Source organism: Leptodactylus fuscus, chromosome 8, assembly GCF_031893055.1.
Source record: "Leptodactylus fuscus isolate aLepFus1 chromosome 8, aLepFus1.hap2, whole genome shotgun sequence".
Taxonomy (NCBI): domain Eukaryota; kingdom Metazoa; phylum Chordata; class Amphibia; order Anura; family Leptodactylidae; genus Leptodactylus; species Leptodactylus fuscus.
Window position 1 is genome coordinate 65,788,975 of NC_134272.1, and position 17,602 is coordinate 65,806,576.

A 17,602-nucleotide genomic window follows, 5' to 3' on the forward strand; every position below is an offset into this window, starting at 1 on the left:
AGAGGGGAGAGTGGGTCATTAAACATAGCATTACCCTGTAAATCAAACTGTTCTGCCCCCACGCAAACACAGGCATAAATATTTATGCAAAGTGTCCATAACAGCTAATTTGTCAGGCAGATTGTAGCGATATAAATAGAATGTATTCAGATTGGCGGCACAACTGCAAAGAAGCTCCCTGCGTGTGTACAAAGCCATTATACACCATAGTGCTGAGACTCTGTCATTTTACACTGTAAAGACTATGTATCACGCTATATTAATGCCACACAGTGAGTGCCTTTCTATTACATCCCGAGATGCTGCATTAAGTGCAAGACATTAGTTTTCGGCATATGCTCATCATTTTTTCTTTTCGGTTTATGTCACACATATCAGACAGTGAAAAATGATGTTGAATGACTCAAAGATACTAAAAAACCTATTAATAAAGAGTGTGTGTGCCAAAAACAGCTCATTACAGCAACCCCTGCCGCCGAGCATAACCACTCCTATAACCTCATTTAAAGTGAACCTGTCACAGCGACTGGCTATAGCACTATAGATGTCCTGATAATAAGCTAGAGGGCACAATTGGACTGCATATTTCAGATATAGATGCCATATCTGACTTTTCTGTAAATGTATTGCTTTTCCATCCATGTTTTTTCAGCGGGTGCGCTATTAATACTATGATTTTGCGATTTTTGTGCATAATTGCTTTGTCTCAGCTCCTCCTCCCCTCTCACAGCATGTAGTTTCACAGTAACCAAGAGAAAGAAGGTGAAGCTACTATGTACTGTATTTTTTTTTTTAAAGGAGGTTTCTACACTACTCTGGTGTGGGTCTTTGGGCCTCCTCAATGACCTCACAGACCGCTGCTTCACAGATATCACATTATGCATTGTGATGCCAGAACGACTCACATGACCTGTGATATCATTGAAGAGGCCTGAAAACCAGTGCTGGAGCCCAAGAGTATAATAATAGCAGTTTTGCTATTGCTTGGTCCAAAAGAAACTGACAAATCTCGCGAGGTTTTCCTAACAAAGTGTTGCAGCCCTGCTCCTGCTCATGGCCGCTTCCCCTTGAGACCGCCAGGGGGCCTCGTGGATCCCATACCACATTGCTGTTAGTAACATCCAGACATTGTTTAGTGTCAGTGATGTGATAAGGGATGCACAGGGCCCCCTGGAGGGCTGAAGGGAAATTGGAGACAACTGTGGGCATCGGTAAGTAAATAGTGGCCGTTATCTGGTAACCTGGTTACAAAGTGATAACCTATTTAATAAAATAAAATAAAACAGTAGTGTGGGCCCTGTAGCAGGCGCTATGGCTGCTACAGTGGTAGATCTGCCACTCGTGCTTAGTTATTGCAGTTCAATCCTCTTGAGTTGGATTATGCTTGACCAATCATTGAAACCTGTTCAAACAGCTGATCTGCGTGGGTAGTGGGTGTTGAATCATCACCAATCCTGACACTGGTGACCTATTCTAAGGATACATCATCCGTATCATACTCTCAGAGAACCACTTTTAGCTCTGTTCCATTTTGTTTCACGAGTGCTCACAAGTGTTTATAAAACTTTCGGTATCCATCTACTGGATGTTACATGTTACTTCATTGTCACAGCAGTGTCTCGTGAGGACACAAAAGCTTCTTCTTTGCCAAAACAAAATCCACAAACACAGGGACCTTAAGATTTGTGTATGGGTGCAAGGTCTCAGTTTTGTATGGTAAATATATTAATGTTGCCCTGGAGAAGCGTGTCCTCTGTAAAACCTACCATGCCCAGGAAGATCATTTCCTCTTCTCTTTGCTGCTTGGTTTTCTTCCTTTGAATATAGCCTTGCCAGACCTATGGTGTGAACGGAAAATCAGTAAGGATACGGCAGGCATGGAAACAGTTTCCTGAGCTGCTGCGCTATTGGGGAAGTAGAGAAGCGTACAGGAAGGGAGTGTGGAGTGGAAAGGGCAGTAAATATACTAGGGATTGGCTTCAGGCTATGACTTTGTGAACCATTCACATTACTTACCTTAGAGAAAGTCAAAGTATTCCATATGTAAACAGTATTCTTCTGTGGGAAATGGAAATATACTACCAGTTTTTCCTTACTTAACCCTATTCTCAGCACAGTTTTTTTTTTTTTGCAATGGACTCTGGATACTGTTTTTTACTAGAATTGAAGTGAGAATTGACACGCTCATTTTTATTCAGATACAACTTTTTGTACTTTCATCCATTTCTTAAAATCCAAAATCTTACTGGATCCTGAATTATAATCAAGTTTCTCAAATGTTCTCCAAGGATGAAAATAGACAATGGTGGCTGCCAATGGTTGGTGTTCTGGCTCTATCACCTTCGCACAATAGCTGTCAATTGTTCATGCTAAATATTTATATCATCAACCTCTAGTCAGACTCCTAAGGCTGCCTTCACACGGAGTAACGCCGGGCTTGTAAAAATCCTCATTCACAGCTGTACACGCGAGCGCTGCGGAAGGCTCCCGAACACTTCCCATTCACTTCAATGGGAGCGCTCGTAAAGCCGGCGTTACGAGCGCTCCCATTGAAGTGAATGGGAAGTGTTTGGGAGCCTTCCGCAGCGCTCGCGTGTATGGCTGTGAATGAGGATTTTTACAAGCCCGGCGTTACTCCGCGTGAAGGCAGCCTAAGTGAAGAAAATCTATGATAAAGGCTTTCACTGACTGATATTCTGAGAAAAGCTGAACAAAGTCATAGGCCTTGATGTAAGCAAATCAAAACCCTATGCTGCCATCTTGAAGAGACTTGCTACATCATGGACAATCGCTAGGTTTCAGGGAGTTCTGTTTCTTCTTGTGGACACCCCCAGTTTGTGTAGGATGTCTCCTGGGCCAATGAACCCTTGGAGAAAGGTATGTGAATTAGCTTTGATAGTGCCACCTATGGAACATAGCTATCTTATAAGCCAATGTCTTAATACCAGGTCTCTTTTCCTTTTGGAGAAAACGCTAATATCCTTAATCAAGTTGCAATGCCGTATTGTTGGGTAGCTACCCGCGATAGGCGACGTTAGGGTGTGTTCACATGATGGAAAATGAAGAGGAATTCTCTTCATTTTCCACCGCCGGTATTTTCACCGTGGTCTAGCTGCAACCAGATGCCGATGCAGTGCGTCAGCGACATCCTGCTCTTGATTAGGCCCGGATAAATGTGTTACTGTGTTTTGTGAAGTGTTAGAGGTCCTGGGAGTCTGATATATTTTACATTGGCTTCATAAATAAGGATAGTAAATGGGCTTAATCAGGAGGGAATCTCGAGCCACAGAATCCGCAGCAAGATCGAGCAGAACGCCTCTTTTTACGCATCCTGCTATGATCTCTGCCAACCATGAAAACAATGGGAGGCGAATTCTGGGAGGAAACTGCTCTGGATTCAGGGGCAAAACCAGCCTCCAATTCCGCGGCAAATTCCTCTGTGTGATCCGACCCTTAGAGAGACAGCGTTCTTTCTCCTAGAGGAGCGCTAGTATGTGAACTGCTAAAAATACTGAATACTAAGATAGCCATAAGACCACCCTAAACATATGGAATAGTTATACCTTCTGTATAGTCTGTGCAGCCAGGTTTGGATCTAAGACCTTTTCTCCTTGGAGTTTGGCCATCCTTTCTCTCTTCTCTTCTAGATGGATCTCCCTCATGAATTTGGCTCTCAGCCGCCCCTGTCGAGCTCTCTCAGACACCTGGATCACACGAACTGCCTCATCTATTGACATTGGCTTCATTGGCTTTACCTAACAAATCAGATATGGTTAGTGGACTGTCACTTAGATCACTTTAATGATACAAAAGTCTATATTACATTAGATTTTTTTTTAACAAAATGCCTTTACTTTGCATAGTATAAATACGGGGAAAACAGCATTCAATGTGTAAGAAAAAAATAAATGCAAATCCTTAAGATGAAACGTCTAGAAAATGTTTGTAGTAAGAGGTTAAAAATGTAAGGAAATAATAAAATGTGTTACTGTATTTTCTGAAGTGTTAGAGGTCCTGGGAGTCTGATATATGTTATATGGGCTTCATAAATAAGGATAGTAAAATACATCTCCTTTCTGACTCCATCTCTTACAAGGATACTTTCCTGTTTCTTGCTTCACATAGGCACATTTCTGCATATTGTTATCCATGTGTGTTGCAGAAGTTTCCTCCAGATTTCCTAGTTACCCCATTACTGGGATATTTGGCTTTTTAGGATATTGGCCCTATAGTGTGTGAATTTCCTCTTTTGCACCCTGGAATTACAATGTATATATTGATAAATCAGTGGTTAGCATTGTTGCCTTACAATACCGGGGTCCGGGATTATAATATGACCAAGGGCTACATCTAAATGGAGTTTGCCTGGTTCTCAAGATTTTCCTTCTTTCATATTGATAGGTAGATTAGAAATATGGGCATGGACAGAAGTAAGCAATGACAATATCTGTGCAACACTGTGGAAGGTATTGGAACCAAGAGCACGGTAACCCAAAATGGGGACCCAGAGATCGGTGGGGTCTCCAATTGACCATAGGCAGTTTTGTTTTTTTCATTCTGCCGTTACTTATTAAATAATACTGCCATGCCATGATGCTGTCAGCTTCAGGATGTAAGCACTTTATGATTTCAGCGCCAAGAGCCTTCCAACTGATGTGACAGGCAAGCGTTGGGACTAGAGATGAGCGAGTACTGTTCGGATCAGCCGATCCGAACAGCACGCTCCATAGAAATGAATGGATGCACCTGGTACTTCCGCTTTGACGGCGGCCGGCCGCTTAACCCCCTGCGTGCCGGCTACGTCCATTCATTTCTATGCGAGCGTGCTGTTCGGATCGGCTGATCCGAACAGTACTCGCTCATCTCTAGTTGGGACCACTAAAGGTGCAGTGCAGTGTGAATGGAGGAACTAAGGTAACATTATACTGTATAAGGACACAATTAGGAGGACATTTTGCAGTACAGAGTATGGGGACACTAAGGAGGCGGAATTAGGGGGAAGGACTTAACTTTGCTGTTAGACCCACAAATGTCAAATTTGCTGATGGTTGGTGGTGCTGTATAATATTATCAAACTGCTTGTTTGTCTAGGGACAATGGTATAGAGATTGTCACAAATGTGGGTCCATAAAGACCACCTAAGCTTGAGTGATGCTGTATGGCCACTGACCATCACAACATTCGAGTGTACGGGGCTTCTATTTTACCTCAATACGCTTTTAATATAATATAACGTTATGAAGAGATTGAGTCATTTTCTATGGAAATCCAAGAAAAAAGGATTGTTCCAAATATGTGTTAAATGTATGGAGGTATTCTCTGTAAAATAGCTCCAGACCTATGGCACCCAATGAAGCCTGTAGGGCTAATGCATTACCACACAGACTTATATACATATGGCCATGCCTTGTGGAAGTGAAGAATGGTTAAGTGGAATTAAAAATGGAAGATTTCAGTCAGGTGTAGAGATGGGCGAATCAGTTTGTATCGAGCCGTGTTTGACCTGAATATTCCATACATATTCCAATATTCCATACCGTTTTGTCTTGGAAAGACTAAAATGTTTGCCACTTTATGATCTGGGCTTGAACCCACTTTGATATGAGTGTCTGTATGAAGTACGGTGAGTGTATTGTGCCATTCCAGGGGGTCCAGCCGCCTCAGGAGTCCTCCAGGGGATTCACCTGTGGGCCAGTCTTAGCCTGCATACATATCTTATTGTCCCCTAGTGATGTGTTATATTTCTCTGGCCACAAAATACACATTGTTCTATATATCAACTCCTAACAAGGACAATATGGAATCACTTGCGGCATACATTTATATTATTGCACACACACCCCTATGATATATTTCTATGTATGTTTTTGGGCAATTGAAATATTGTTCTTTCTCTGATCTTTCCTGTTTTTTATCTTCTTTCATTCTTCTCCTCCCAAAATAAGAGAACTTAATGGTTTAAACAAACTGACAATAAATTATGTCTAGGAACTGAAAGATCAGGGATCAAACTGATATTTCCTGCAATGTGCCAGGGGAGTACTTGGTATGAGGTGTTCCTGAAAGGAGGGAGAGGATTGATGAGCGACCTGTTGTACAACCGTGCAAATTTTCACAAGGAGGATCCCTGACCTGGAGAATGGTCCTCCATAACACCTCTTAACCCCTTCACTGCCTGAGGAATTACCACCAACTCGTAAAGTGATAAGATAAGTAATAGATTCACCCCTCTTTCCTGTAGTGATTAGGCGGAGGAAATAAGAAGAATACATTGTATGAGGTCTCCTCCCTATACATCTTAATTAATAGGCCTCTAGAGTTCTCCGATGTCAGATATCTAAGACTAGTGTAAATAATGGGGTTAGTCTTATGGAGGAAATCCGCTCTATAGCTGCATGCATACTAAGTGTGTGTCTGGTTAATGGTTTTAACATTGCTGAAACATATCACTTTGCCCATACAGTGTATGGGGATGTATAGATTGCAGCATCGACCACTGTGATCTCTGGGCTATTTTAGAAAGCAGTGTTTTTTTTAAAGATTTCCTTGAACTATAGAAGAGATTTACTTAGCAAAATATGAAACATATACACAATATAGAACAAAATTCTAGTGCAAGTTTCAGCAAAAGATAGAATATATGGTGTGCTTTAAATTACTGCATTTACGACATTGTATATACTTATAACATCAGTTTTGGAAATTGTCCAAAGTAAGGTGATCGGGTAAAAAATGTCAAAACGTGTCAAATATCAAAAAATAAAGACATGCCTCAACTTTAAGGCAAATTACAGGCATGTACGTCAGCCAGGAAGAGGAATGAAGAAGGATGATATCTGCATTAGTTCTGTTATTTCTCTACTGTGACATCACTGTGTGTATTATCCCTGTACTGTGACATCACTGTGTGTATTATCCCTGTACTGTGACATCACTGTGTGTATTATCCCTGTACTGTGACATCACTGTGTGTATTATCCCTGTACTGTGACATCACTGTGTGCATTATTTCTGTACTGCGACATCACTTTGTCTATTATCCCTGTACTGTGACATCACTGTGTGTATTACCCCTGTACTGTGACATCACTGTGTGTATTATCCCTGTACTGTGACATCACTGTGTGTATTATCCCTGTACTGTGACATCACTGTGTGTATTATCCCTGTACTGTGACATCACTGTGTGTATTATCTCTGTACTGTGACATCACTGTGTGTATTATCCCTGTACTGTGACATCACTGTGTGCATTATTTCTGTACTGCGACATCACTTTGTCTATTATCCCTGTACTGTGACATCACTGTGTGTATTACCCCTGTACTGTGACATCACTGTGTGTATTATCCCTGTACTGTGACATCACTGTGTGTATTATCTCTGTACTGTGACATCACTGTGTATATTATCGCTGTACTGTGACATCACTGTGTGTATTACCCCTGTACTGTGACATCACTGTGTGTATTATCCCTGTACTGTGACATCACTGTGTGTATTACCCCTGTACTGTGACATCACTGTGTATATTATCCCTGTACTGTGACATCACCGTGTGTATTATCCCTGTACTGTGACATCACTGTGTGTATTATCCCCGTACTGTGACATCACTGTGTATATTATCTCTGTACTGTGACATCACTGTGTGTATTATCCCTGTACTGTGACATCACTGTGTGTATTATCCCTGTACTGTGACATCACTGTGTGTATTATCCCTGTACTGTGACATCACTGTGTGTATTATCTCTGTACTGTGACATCACTGTGTGTATTATCCCTGTACTGTGACATCACTGTGTGCATTATTTCTGTACTGCGACATCACTTTGTCTATTATCCCTGTACTGTGACATCATTGTGTGAATTATGTCTGCATTGTGACATCACGGCATGCATTATGTGAGTAATGTGACATCACTGTATATATTATCTCTGTACTGGGACATCATTGTGTGCATTATTCCTGTATTGTGACATCACTGTGAATTATTCCTGTAACATGACATCATTGTGTGCATTATTTCTATACGGTGACATCACTGTGTGCACTATCCTGGTACTATGATATCCTCGTGTGCATAAACCTTGTACTACGACATCACTGTATTAGCTGAACTGTAAAATCAGATTATGTGTGTTAACCCTTTGTGTCAAAAAGCCCACAATAATCACACATTTATCAAGTTTACAACTTACTTCTTAAGATGGCAAGATGGCTATGGGGCCCCATGGTTACTTATTGATCCCCTGTCTATAGTGTTTTGTTGCATTAAATGTATTATGTCACATGTTTAATACATTTGTTGCTGAATTCAGTTCTTATAACACTGTTGATCAATGGCCATCTGTTTCTTAGAAAAACATCCCCAGGATTGCAAGAAAAAAATGGAGAGGGAGCTGAATGAAATAGAGAATGTATATATCATTGTATACTCTCCTGTTCAGTACATATGCACTGCTTGGCCGGGCAGTGCCGGTATGCATATACGGTATATAGGAGGGGCAGGTGATAGCCATCTCATGTGAATGGCCGGCTTTAGGCTCTGGCCACGTGTGTTACCAATTCTATTATAGTGCAACCCTATTACTGCCTGTAAAATAACTGATACCATGACAGACCCCATTATAAATCAATGGCATCCAAAGGGCGCCATTGGTGTCTACCACATGACACATCCAGCTTTCCACTTTTATGACAAAATAGCAAAAAAGAAATGACAATGGAGATGTGAACAGAGCCTTACACAGTTCTGTTAAAAATGGGGCAAGTATTTCAGTGAAGTAAAACACTGTGACATTCTTACAGTCGGGTCACAACCTTCTATGGTCTTCTGTGACCTTCTCGTAAAGTTTAACATCTATTTTGGAGTACATCTCTGCTTGAGCCACATCACCCTCTCTATTCTCTGTTCTGAATCTTAAGCCTCTGCTGTTTATATAGGAGTCTAATGATTTATAGTAAGGATTGCACATTTTATGACATCCCCATTTGTATGAGCTATTAACCATGGATATTTATGGTTCATAGGGTGGAATAGCAGCTTTCTACAACCGCATTTGTTTCTGGCATGGTATGGACTATTGCTGTTATTGTTTGGCTTCTTGTCTATACTGTGTTAATATAAACTGCAGCCTCCCATCCAGATGACGCCAATTAATATGGAATTTTGGATATGCACTTAACTGCACCCATACCGCAGAATATATACATGATGAATTTAATAAATCTGTAGGGGGGGGGGGGTCACAACTCCAAACTCCTGTGGTTAAGGTAAAGGGTGTCTTTGTTCTCCAGGCTCAATAGAAAATTAAGTTAATCTATCAATTTTTTCTAGATTTCTGACAACATAAAGATGTTCTTTATAGCATATGGACCTTGTGTTATCTGAGCTGATTCTACCTATGGCAGACAGAGTCCATGTAATGCTTATGCAGAGCATTCGATTGGCTTCCATGAGAAATACCACTATTATTTTTTATCTGTACTACTATTCTGGAAGATGGAGTATTAGGCTAAGGCACCATATAGTGAACCGCAGCTGCATTTTTTTTTCTGTGTTTTTTCTTCTCTTATTAAACCTTATGAAACCAGATTCATGTCCCCTCCATCTCTGCCCCAGATTCATGTCTCCACATCTCTGCCCCCAGATTCATGTCCCTCCATCTCTGTCCCCAGATTCATGTCCCCGCATCTCTGCCCCCAGATCCATGTCCCCTCCATCTCTGCCCCCAGATTCATGTCCCCTCCATCTCTGCCCCCAGATCCATGTCCCCTCCATCTCTGCCCCCAGATTCATGTCCCTCCATCTCTGCCCCCAGATCCATGTCCCTCCATCTCTGCCCCCAGATTCATGTCCCCTCCATCTCTGCCCCCAGATTCATGTCCCCTCCATCTCTGCCCCCAGATCCATGTCCCTCCATCTCTGCTCCCAGATTCATGTCCCCTCCATCTCTGCCCCCAGATTCATGTCCCTCCATCTCTGCCCCCAGATTCATGCCCCCCATCTCTTCCCCCAGATTCATGTCCCCACATCTCTGCCCCCAGATTCATGCCCCACATCTCTGCCCCCAGTGTCATGCCGTCCTCTCCTTCATCTGCCCCCAGTGTCATGCCGTCCTCTCCTTCATCTGCCCCCACTTTCACGTTCCACCTCCACATTACACTTACCTTCTCCTTCGTTCCCCCGCTGCACTCTGCATGTCTCTCTCTCTCACTGGCGCACAGTTGAAGACGCGATGTGATGTCATCACATCGCGTCTACAAGCCAGTAGGCGGCGTTCAGCGGCGAAGCAAGGAGCTGACCTGTGTCAGCTCCTTGCTTCAGCCGCATTTGTGTTCAACTCAGATCTGCGTCCAGACACCACTGATAGGTCATCAGCATCAAAATTTTCTGCCAGCCTGGAAACCCCTTTAAAGTTTGGCATACTAGAGATGAGTACATTGATTCACCAACTTGACAACTTCACCAGCAGCCATTACTAGAAATGGGCATATCAAGTTGTCAATTAGCGGCTATCCACTTTTAATAGCTGTTGGACAAATGCTACTTCAGCTGACCGCTATTCCTCCCAGCTCTAGTTTGTGTACCAGATACCTTGGGTGGCAGCTTATTTTCCTTGTTGGCAAAAGGATTGGGCATGGAAAAGTCAACATGCTCAATCTATTTTCCTCTTATCATTGTCTATTGGAGAGAGTTGGGACAATCCCATACACATCATATAGTCGGTCAGCAGGTTTGGCTGATATTAATTTAATGTCTATGTCCACCTCAGTCTAGAGGAGGGAAGTCAATTTCTAAATTTACAATAGGGTCTAAAATTCATAAATTGATTCACAAAGAGGTCCTATGGATTTGCCTGCTTCAATTGGCTATGAATTGCACTCTTATTGACCTAATAATGTCTCATATTAGCTTTTGATTTATTACTACAATATATTGCAATGGGGTCACTTTTCTATTCCAGCACATCCAGGAAATCCCATTTATGTATTAGGGGTTGGTTGCAATACCTACTGTTAGGAATAATGAATTGATAGTGTAGAGGACAATGTAGGCTGCAGTTGTTTCTCATGTCTTTCTGGAACACTTTGTACCTGTGAGCGTTGAATGGGAATCCCACGCATCTCTCTCACGCCTGCTTAATCCGGCCTTTAACTTTGAAAGATGGCTCAGACAAGCCGTGCCTGGTGGCTGAAGATAGCTGAATATAGCACTAACTTATCTCTATCAAAGATTATATTTGTACTGGATAAAATCAAGAAAACTATTATGGCTACATGAAACTGCTGATCTGAATGTTTGTGTTTCTTCAAATTTAGCTCTTACCCTGCCTTAAGAAAACAGGATATTGTACAACAATTAGCAATGAGGATTAATATAAGGCAATAATCTTAGGAGCAGGTCACCATAGGAGGGCTTTCATATGGGTTAGCGAAACCCTAGATACAGTTAAAGATACATTGCTTAAGCTGGGTTCACACTAGTGTCGGTGTCCGACAGCTAGTGTCCGACGCTAATGTCCACGGAAGATTTTAGCATCGGACACTAGCTGTGTCTGTTTGCAATTTGCATTACTTTAAATGGGACATCATATAGTGTGCTTTAGTGTCCGTGGGTGTCCTTAAGTGTCCATTCACAAAGATGTCCGATTTTTCAAGCAGACAGCTAAATCCTACATCTAGGATTTAGCTCTTCCGCTTGAAAAATCGGACATCTTTGTAAACGGACACTTAAGGAAACCCACGGACACTAAAGGATACTACATGGTGTCCCATTTAAGGTAATGCAAATTGTAATGGATGCAGCTAGTGTCCGATGCTAAAATCTTGCGCGAACATTAGCATCGGACACTAGCTGCCGGATCCTGCTCTGAGTGACATGAGATGACCAGCTTTGAAAAAAACATGATTTCGAGTAACTCTATCAGGTGTTGGTTATGTTATATGTGTTGCAGCAAGAGAAAAGGTGGACACATACATTTATGGAAAGGTAAGGATGGACAGATGTGCGTGTGTCATTGGGAAAGAATTTCCTAAAGATCCATAACCAGGCTGAGGTCTGATCTTCGAGAAACACATTGGATTTTTGGCTGATGCCAAGTAAATGGGGGAGGACCAAAAGCTACTGCGATAGTTTCTCCCATTCAGCGACATGGATGCAGGTGACGTGCTGCCAATGAACTAATATCTTTAGGTTAGGTTAACACATTGGGGCAAATTTATGAAAATTGGCATTTTGTACAACAGTCTTAAAGGGCCCAACAGACACAAGGCACACCTGATTTATGAAGTCTCCAGCCTCTGAGGTGTACTCTTGTGTGCCAGAATGGAAATCTATGGAACAACTTGGTGATTTAGTGGACAAACACTGATCTCCTGCATCACAACAGGGTCTTTGGGATACATCAGACTATTCCTTTGAATACGATCATTTTTATTGGTTCCAGTAATGTCTGTAAATATATAATAGACCCCATATCTTCACACAAACTTACCACTTCCGTGTCCTTGGCTCCACTGCGCTCCAGTATTTGTGATAATATTCGTTCACGATCTTTCAAAACTTTCATTTTTTCTTTGATGAAGTATCTTGGAATTGGAATTTCCAAACTTTCCTGGAAAATAAGGTAAACTTATTAAGTGTTAAATAAAAATGGAGCGGCCAGAGGCAGACAGATCATATAGACAAGTGGTATACCGTGGTGCAGGAGCTGAGGCCCCACGTTGTGGAAAAGCAGCTTTTTTCGTTGCAGATTTTGTTGCGTTTGCCAGGAGTGGATTGAGCAGAAGGTTCCAATCCAAAAAATGGGTAGCCGCGACTGAATGCCGATGCACTTCATCCAGTCACGCGCTCTGCTCCGGATTTGGCCCAGTGAATGGGCTTAGTCCGGAGGAGGGAGTGCCTTCAGGCCGAATCGCGAGGTGAAATGGCCTGAAGAATGAACATCTCGCGTCTTATTGTGGGAGACGGAACAAGCTGGCTCCCAGAAAGAAAACACCTGAACGCGCCCATTTATTTATTTCAGTGGGAGCCGTCTTTTTGGTCAGGATTTTGAGGTGAATACAGCCTCAAAATCCTGACCAGTAAACCCCATGTGAACTTAGCCTAAGAGATTCTTTTTTACTTCCCATTCCTTTGGAGACATGGATGGCTTTGGCTCAAAAAAACGTAACAAAATCTACAACAAAAAAAGCTGTGTTTCCGCAACATGGAGCATTAGGCCACGGGCCGGAAACACCGCGACTTGCACACGGTGGAAACGCTGCAGAAAGAATTGCAGCGTTATACAGTGACTGCAAAGTGGATGGGATTCTAGCGAATCCAATGCCCACTTTGTAGGAAAACCACAGCGCAGACACGCTGTGATTTCCAAAACCGACGCAGTTTTAGAAACCGCAGCATGCAATTATATCTACGGAAATGCCAGCAGCTTTCCGGTAGATATAATGGTAGCAGAAAGTCCATGGCGGGAAAACTCCATGAACTTTCTGTTCAATGCGCTGCGGGAAGAACCGCGACGTGGTGATTTGCTATTACTTTCTAAAGGGAAATATACCCCTTTAAGGATAGGCCATTGATTTAAAATCCTTAAAATCTTCTAAAGGATTAACATATTTCTAGGAATAACTGTACAATATAAAATAAAACTTTAACATTATTGTTAGTCTATTACTATACAATTCTTATAATATTATAACTTAATATCTTATGATGATTGTACTGAAATATTGCTGGCGGTCTACTAATATAACCCTGCAGCATTGTAATACTATGGGGATGTTATACTGTGTGATTCCAGCAGTACACTGTTACTATTTTATAGCAGCACCATACTGTACTAAACCTGTTGAAAACATTAACACCGAGACACAGACATTGTTGGCATGAGATTATAACAATTTTTCCAACCCAGTCTGGAAAAATTTCAGTCTTCATTCATTTTATTATTCCTTTGTGTGTATCCAGGTACTTTTTAATTCCCACATTTCACTTAGTCTGTTTAACAAATGGAAATGAAAATGGATCAAAATCCAAAACCTCCCCCCATCTCTGGTGTCTAAAACTGTGCAATTAAAAGAGTAGAGACTACAATAATATTCTGCTAAATACCGATATATCCATGTGCTAATTCTAATCAGAACGTGAAAATTCCTTCCTTGAATGATGTGGAAACCTAAGGCTCTCTATCCCAAGGATTACTAGTCTCTATGAAAGAGAAGTGTTGGAGTGTATAACAGACACTGTAACATCCCTGGACACCCTTCTGTAAGGGATTGGACAGTGGACTACTACCCCCATCGGCAAGCTGCCCTTCCTTTGTTCCAGTTGCTGAGATAAACTATTATCTGGTTTACTGCACCTCTGATCTGGTTAGTCATTCCTGCTTAACCATTAGGGCCTTTCCGAACAACACCACACCGGCTCAGAGAGGAGAGGTCCCCTCTCCAAGGGCGCTGCCATCTTGGGTGAGTCCAAAAGAGACATGTCCTATGCATAGTTAGCACTGGCCCCAGCATTTATCAATAGTTCTGTGTCTAGAAAATTCCAGAGAGTGCTGCGCCAGTTAAGCAACTGTACTGTTTGCAAGTATCCTGCCTGTATCCTGCTGCAAGATGTCATATCCCTCACTGGTTTACGGTATCAACCAAGATCCTGATATTTGGACCTGGGGAAAAGAGATGGAAGCTGAGGAGATTCTGGAAGAAATTCCTGTAATGACAGTGCTGGCTATCCTCGGGACGCCAGCTGGAGCCCTTGTTAAACCTGCTGCTCTCCCGCCACTTGTCGTCCACGCCCTAAGGCCTACCACACTTTCTGGGCACCAACAGCTAAAAGTGGAGGAAGAGAAGAAGTATTCCTGTAGACGGGCTGGTCAAGAACCACCTGTAGAGGGCCAGGTGCCTGGCCAGATGAGAAGTACAGTCATGGACTTTGACTATTACAATGGCTGTGGGCTCATCACAGAGAATTCTGAGCACCTCAATGTGTTCGTCAACTGGAGGTCGGTAGTGGTGTTGGACTGTATATCAGAGACTGTAACATCCCTGAACACCCTCCTATAACCTAGGCTTAGGGATTGGACAGTGGACTACTACCCCCATCTGCAAGCTGCTGTTTCCTTTGTTCCAGTTGCTCAGATAAACTATTATCTGGTTTACTGCACCTTTGGACTGGTTAATTGTGCCTGTCTAACCATCAGGGCTCTTCCAACCAACACCATACCGGCACAGAGAGGAGAGGCCCCCCTCTCCAACTGGAAGTGACACAGGGGAAACTACTACCACCACCATCTGGTAGTGCTGCAGGACCCCCTGGGTTATCTGGCCCAGGAGTAAAGAGTCTGGAGTGACAGCTGGAGTGTGCTCGGCCTTTCAGGTGGCACAGCATCTGCAACTACATCCTCCGGTCTTCTCCATCTGGGTTGTGTGGCACATCATTTTTGGCGTAGTTGACAGGATAAAGACCTCATGTTTTTCAACATCACAGACTACAGTGGAAAAGATCCTAGAAAAATATCATCTACATCTTGTGAGCAGAAACCTTTACTAGCTGTGCGAGAGAACTTTCCCTGTGGATTTATACTGTGAACTCTGTATTTGTGCCTGAACTACCTGTCGCTAGCTTGCCTGGACTATTTGCAAAGACTGTGGTGTGTAGCAATTTTGCCAAGTTTTGTGCCACTTATTACAAGCCAGAAGACTGTCAGCCATCACCGGACTGTATACCGTTACTGCGACATCACCGGTGCACATAAGCTCAGCCCGCAAGGGGTTAAAGCCAGCCTCAGACAGAGCTGCAACATTCAAAAATTCTACAGCTCTGCAGGGGTTAACTACCAGCCTGCCAAACCAGCGCTCAGGTGGGAAAGGTCTATGTCTGCACCGCATCAGCCAAGCTCCTCCCATCTATTCAAGCAAGGCCAATCAGCAGCTTCTGATGTCCGCAGGACCGCCCCTCCTAGAGAATGTCAGCAGAGCCTCCTGAGTGCCGCCATCTTGGGTGATTTCAAAAGAGACTTGTCCTATGCATAGTTAGCACTGGCCCCAGCATTTATCAATAGTTTTGTGTCTGGAAAATTCCAGAGAGTGCTGCGCCAGTTAAACAACTGTTCTGTCTGCAAGCAGAGCCACTGTATCTTGCTGCAAGATGTCACGTCCCCCACTGATCCCCGGTATCAACCAAGACTGATGCTTAGACCTGGGGAAAAGAGATGGAAGCTGAGGAGGTGCTGGAAGAAATTCCTGTAACTGCGGTGCTGGCTATCCTCGGGACTCCAACTGGAGCCCCTGTTACACCTGCTGCTCTCCCGCCACCTGTCGTCCACGCTCGAAGGCCTACCACACTTGCTGGGCACCAACAGCTAAAAGTGGAGGAAGAGAAAGCGTAAGCCCATAGACGGGCTGGTCGAGAACCACCTGTAGAGAGCCAGGTGCCTGACCGCAGGAGAGGTACAGTTATGGACTTTGATCATTACAATGGTAGTGGGTTCATCGGGGAGAATTCTGAGCACCTCAATGTGTTAATCAACCGGAGGTCGGTGAAAACACAACATCTGTATAATTTGCACCCAGGTGAGAGAGTTGAGTTCACCCTAAAAGTTTTCCCTAAGGGATTCTCAGCAGCTGATGTCACCACCATCCCAAGAGGTCTTGGAGGACTCTGCTACACTCACCCAACAGCCGCAGGCCTGGCCTACAGTCCACTTTCATCCGAGGCTGCACCCGCGCCACCTGCATCACCGCCACACCCTGCTAGGTCACCGCCTGCTGTCCTGAGCCCTATCATCATCTCAGGGGGTGACTACATCTTTGTTGGAGGTCACTCTGCGAGACCAACAACTACACAGAGAAGTGGAACCACCTAGCAACAAGTGCAGCATGAACCCGGCCACTGTTACCACCTTCTATCGGACATGGAAAAAAAGAAAGCCCTGGAGCTGCAACTGCTGTCTAGTTTGATGGAGCCTGCAACGTCATAATTCACTCCAGCCTCACCTCCCAAGACACCAGGACCACCATCTGCCGAGGCTGAGAAGTGAGGAGGGTTCCACCAGTAAGTTTTGTGACACCCCCCCCAGTCTACACCTGACTGGGTAGATCAAGTTTGTGCCCTGGAGTGATCCTTTTATGTTTGTGCCCTCCAAGGTGGCCCCCTGGAGTCTCTCCCTGAACTCCTGCGGTTGTAAATAGCCACCATGTTTTTGCCCCTTTCATCGGTGCCAAACTTTTGGGACGCTTAGTTATCCCAGTGCGAACTTGTGAACACTGCCCCAGTCATCTGCCTTATGTCACCTTTTCCCTTGGTCCAGGATTGGACACTCACGTATTTGTGCCTTAGAGTACCTTCTGTTTGCTCTGGGATATGTTGATATGTCACGTCCTTTATGTTACATGTCACTGTTTTTGCAATTTTGATCTCATATTGATGAGGTATTGTAAGAATGGGTCATCAATATTTTTAGCTCCTAAAACCCCTTCAATTCATTGGCAGCGAAGGGACTTAAACTAAATATATGCTTTAATACTGGGAACCAATCATCTAACATTTTAAGCTGGGGGTACAGAAGTGTGAGTAAAGAGTAACATCAGCAT

General features: G+C 43.4%; 1 protein-coding gene across 1 annotated transcript in view; it reads right to left on the reverse strand.

Annotated features, from left to right (window-relative positions):
* DRC11 (dynein regulatory complex subunit 11) overlaps positions 1–17,602 on the reverse strand; it is a 105,238-nt gene that overhangs the window by 83,389 nt on the left and 4,247 nt on the right. The window contains exons 4-6 of the mRNA XM_075285452.1: positions 12,505–12,624; positions 3,564–3,755; positions 1,767–1,838 (exon numbers count right to left, since the gene is read on the reverse strand). Coding sequence (XP_075141553.1) covers positions 1,767–1,838; positions 3,564–3,755; positions 12,505–12,624 — 384 coding nt within the window. The remainder of the gene's footprint in view (positions 1–1,766; positions 1,839–3,563; positions 3,756–12,504; positions 12,625–17,602) is intronic.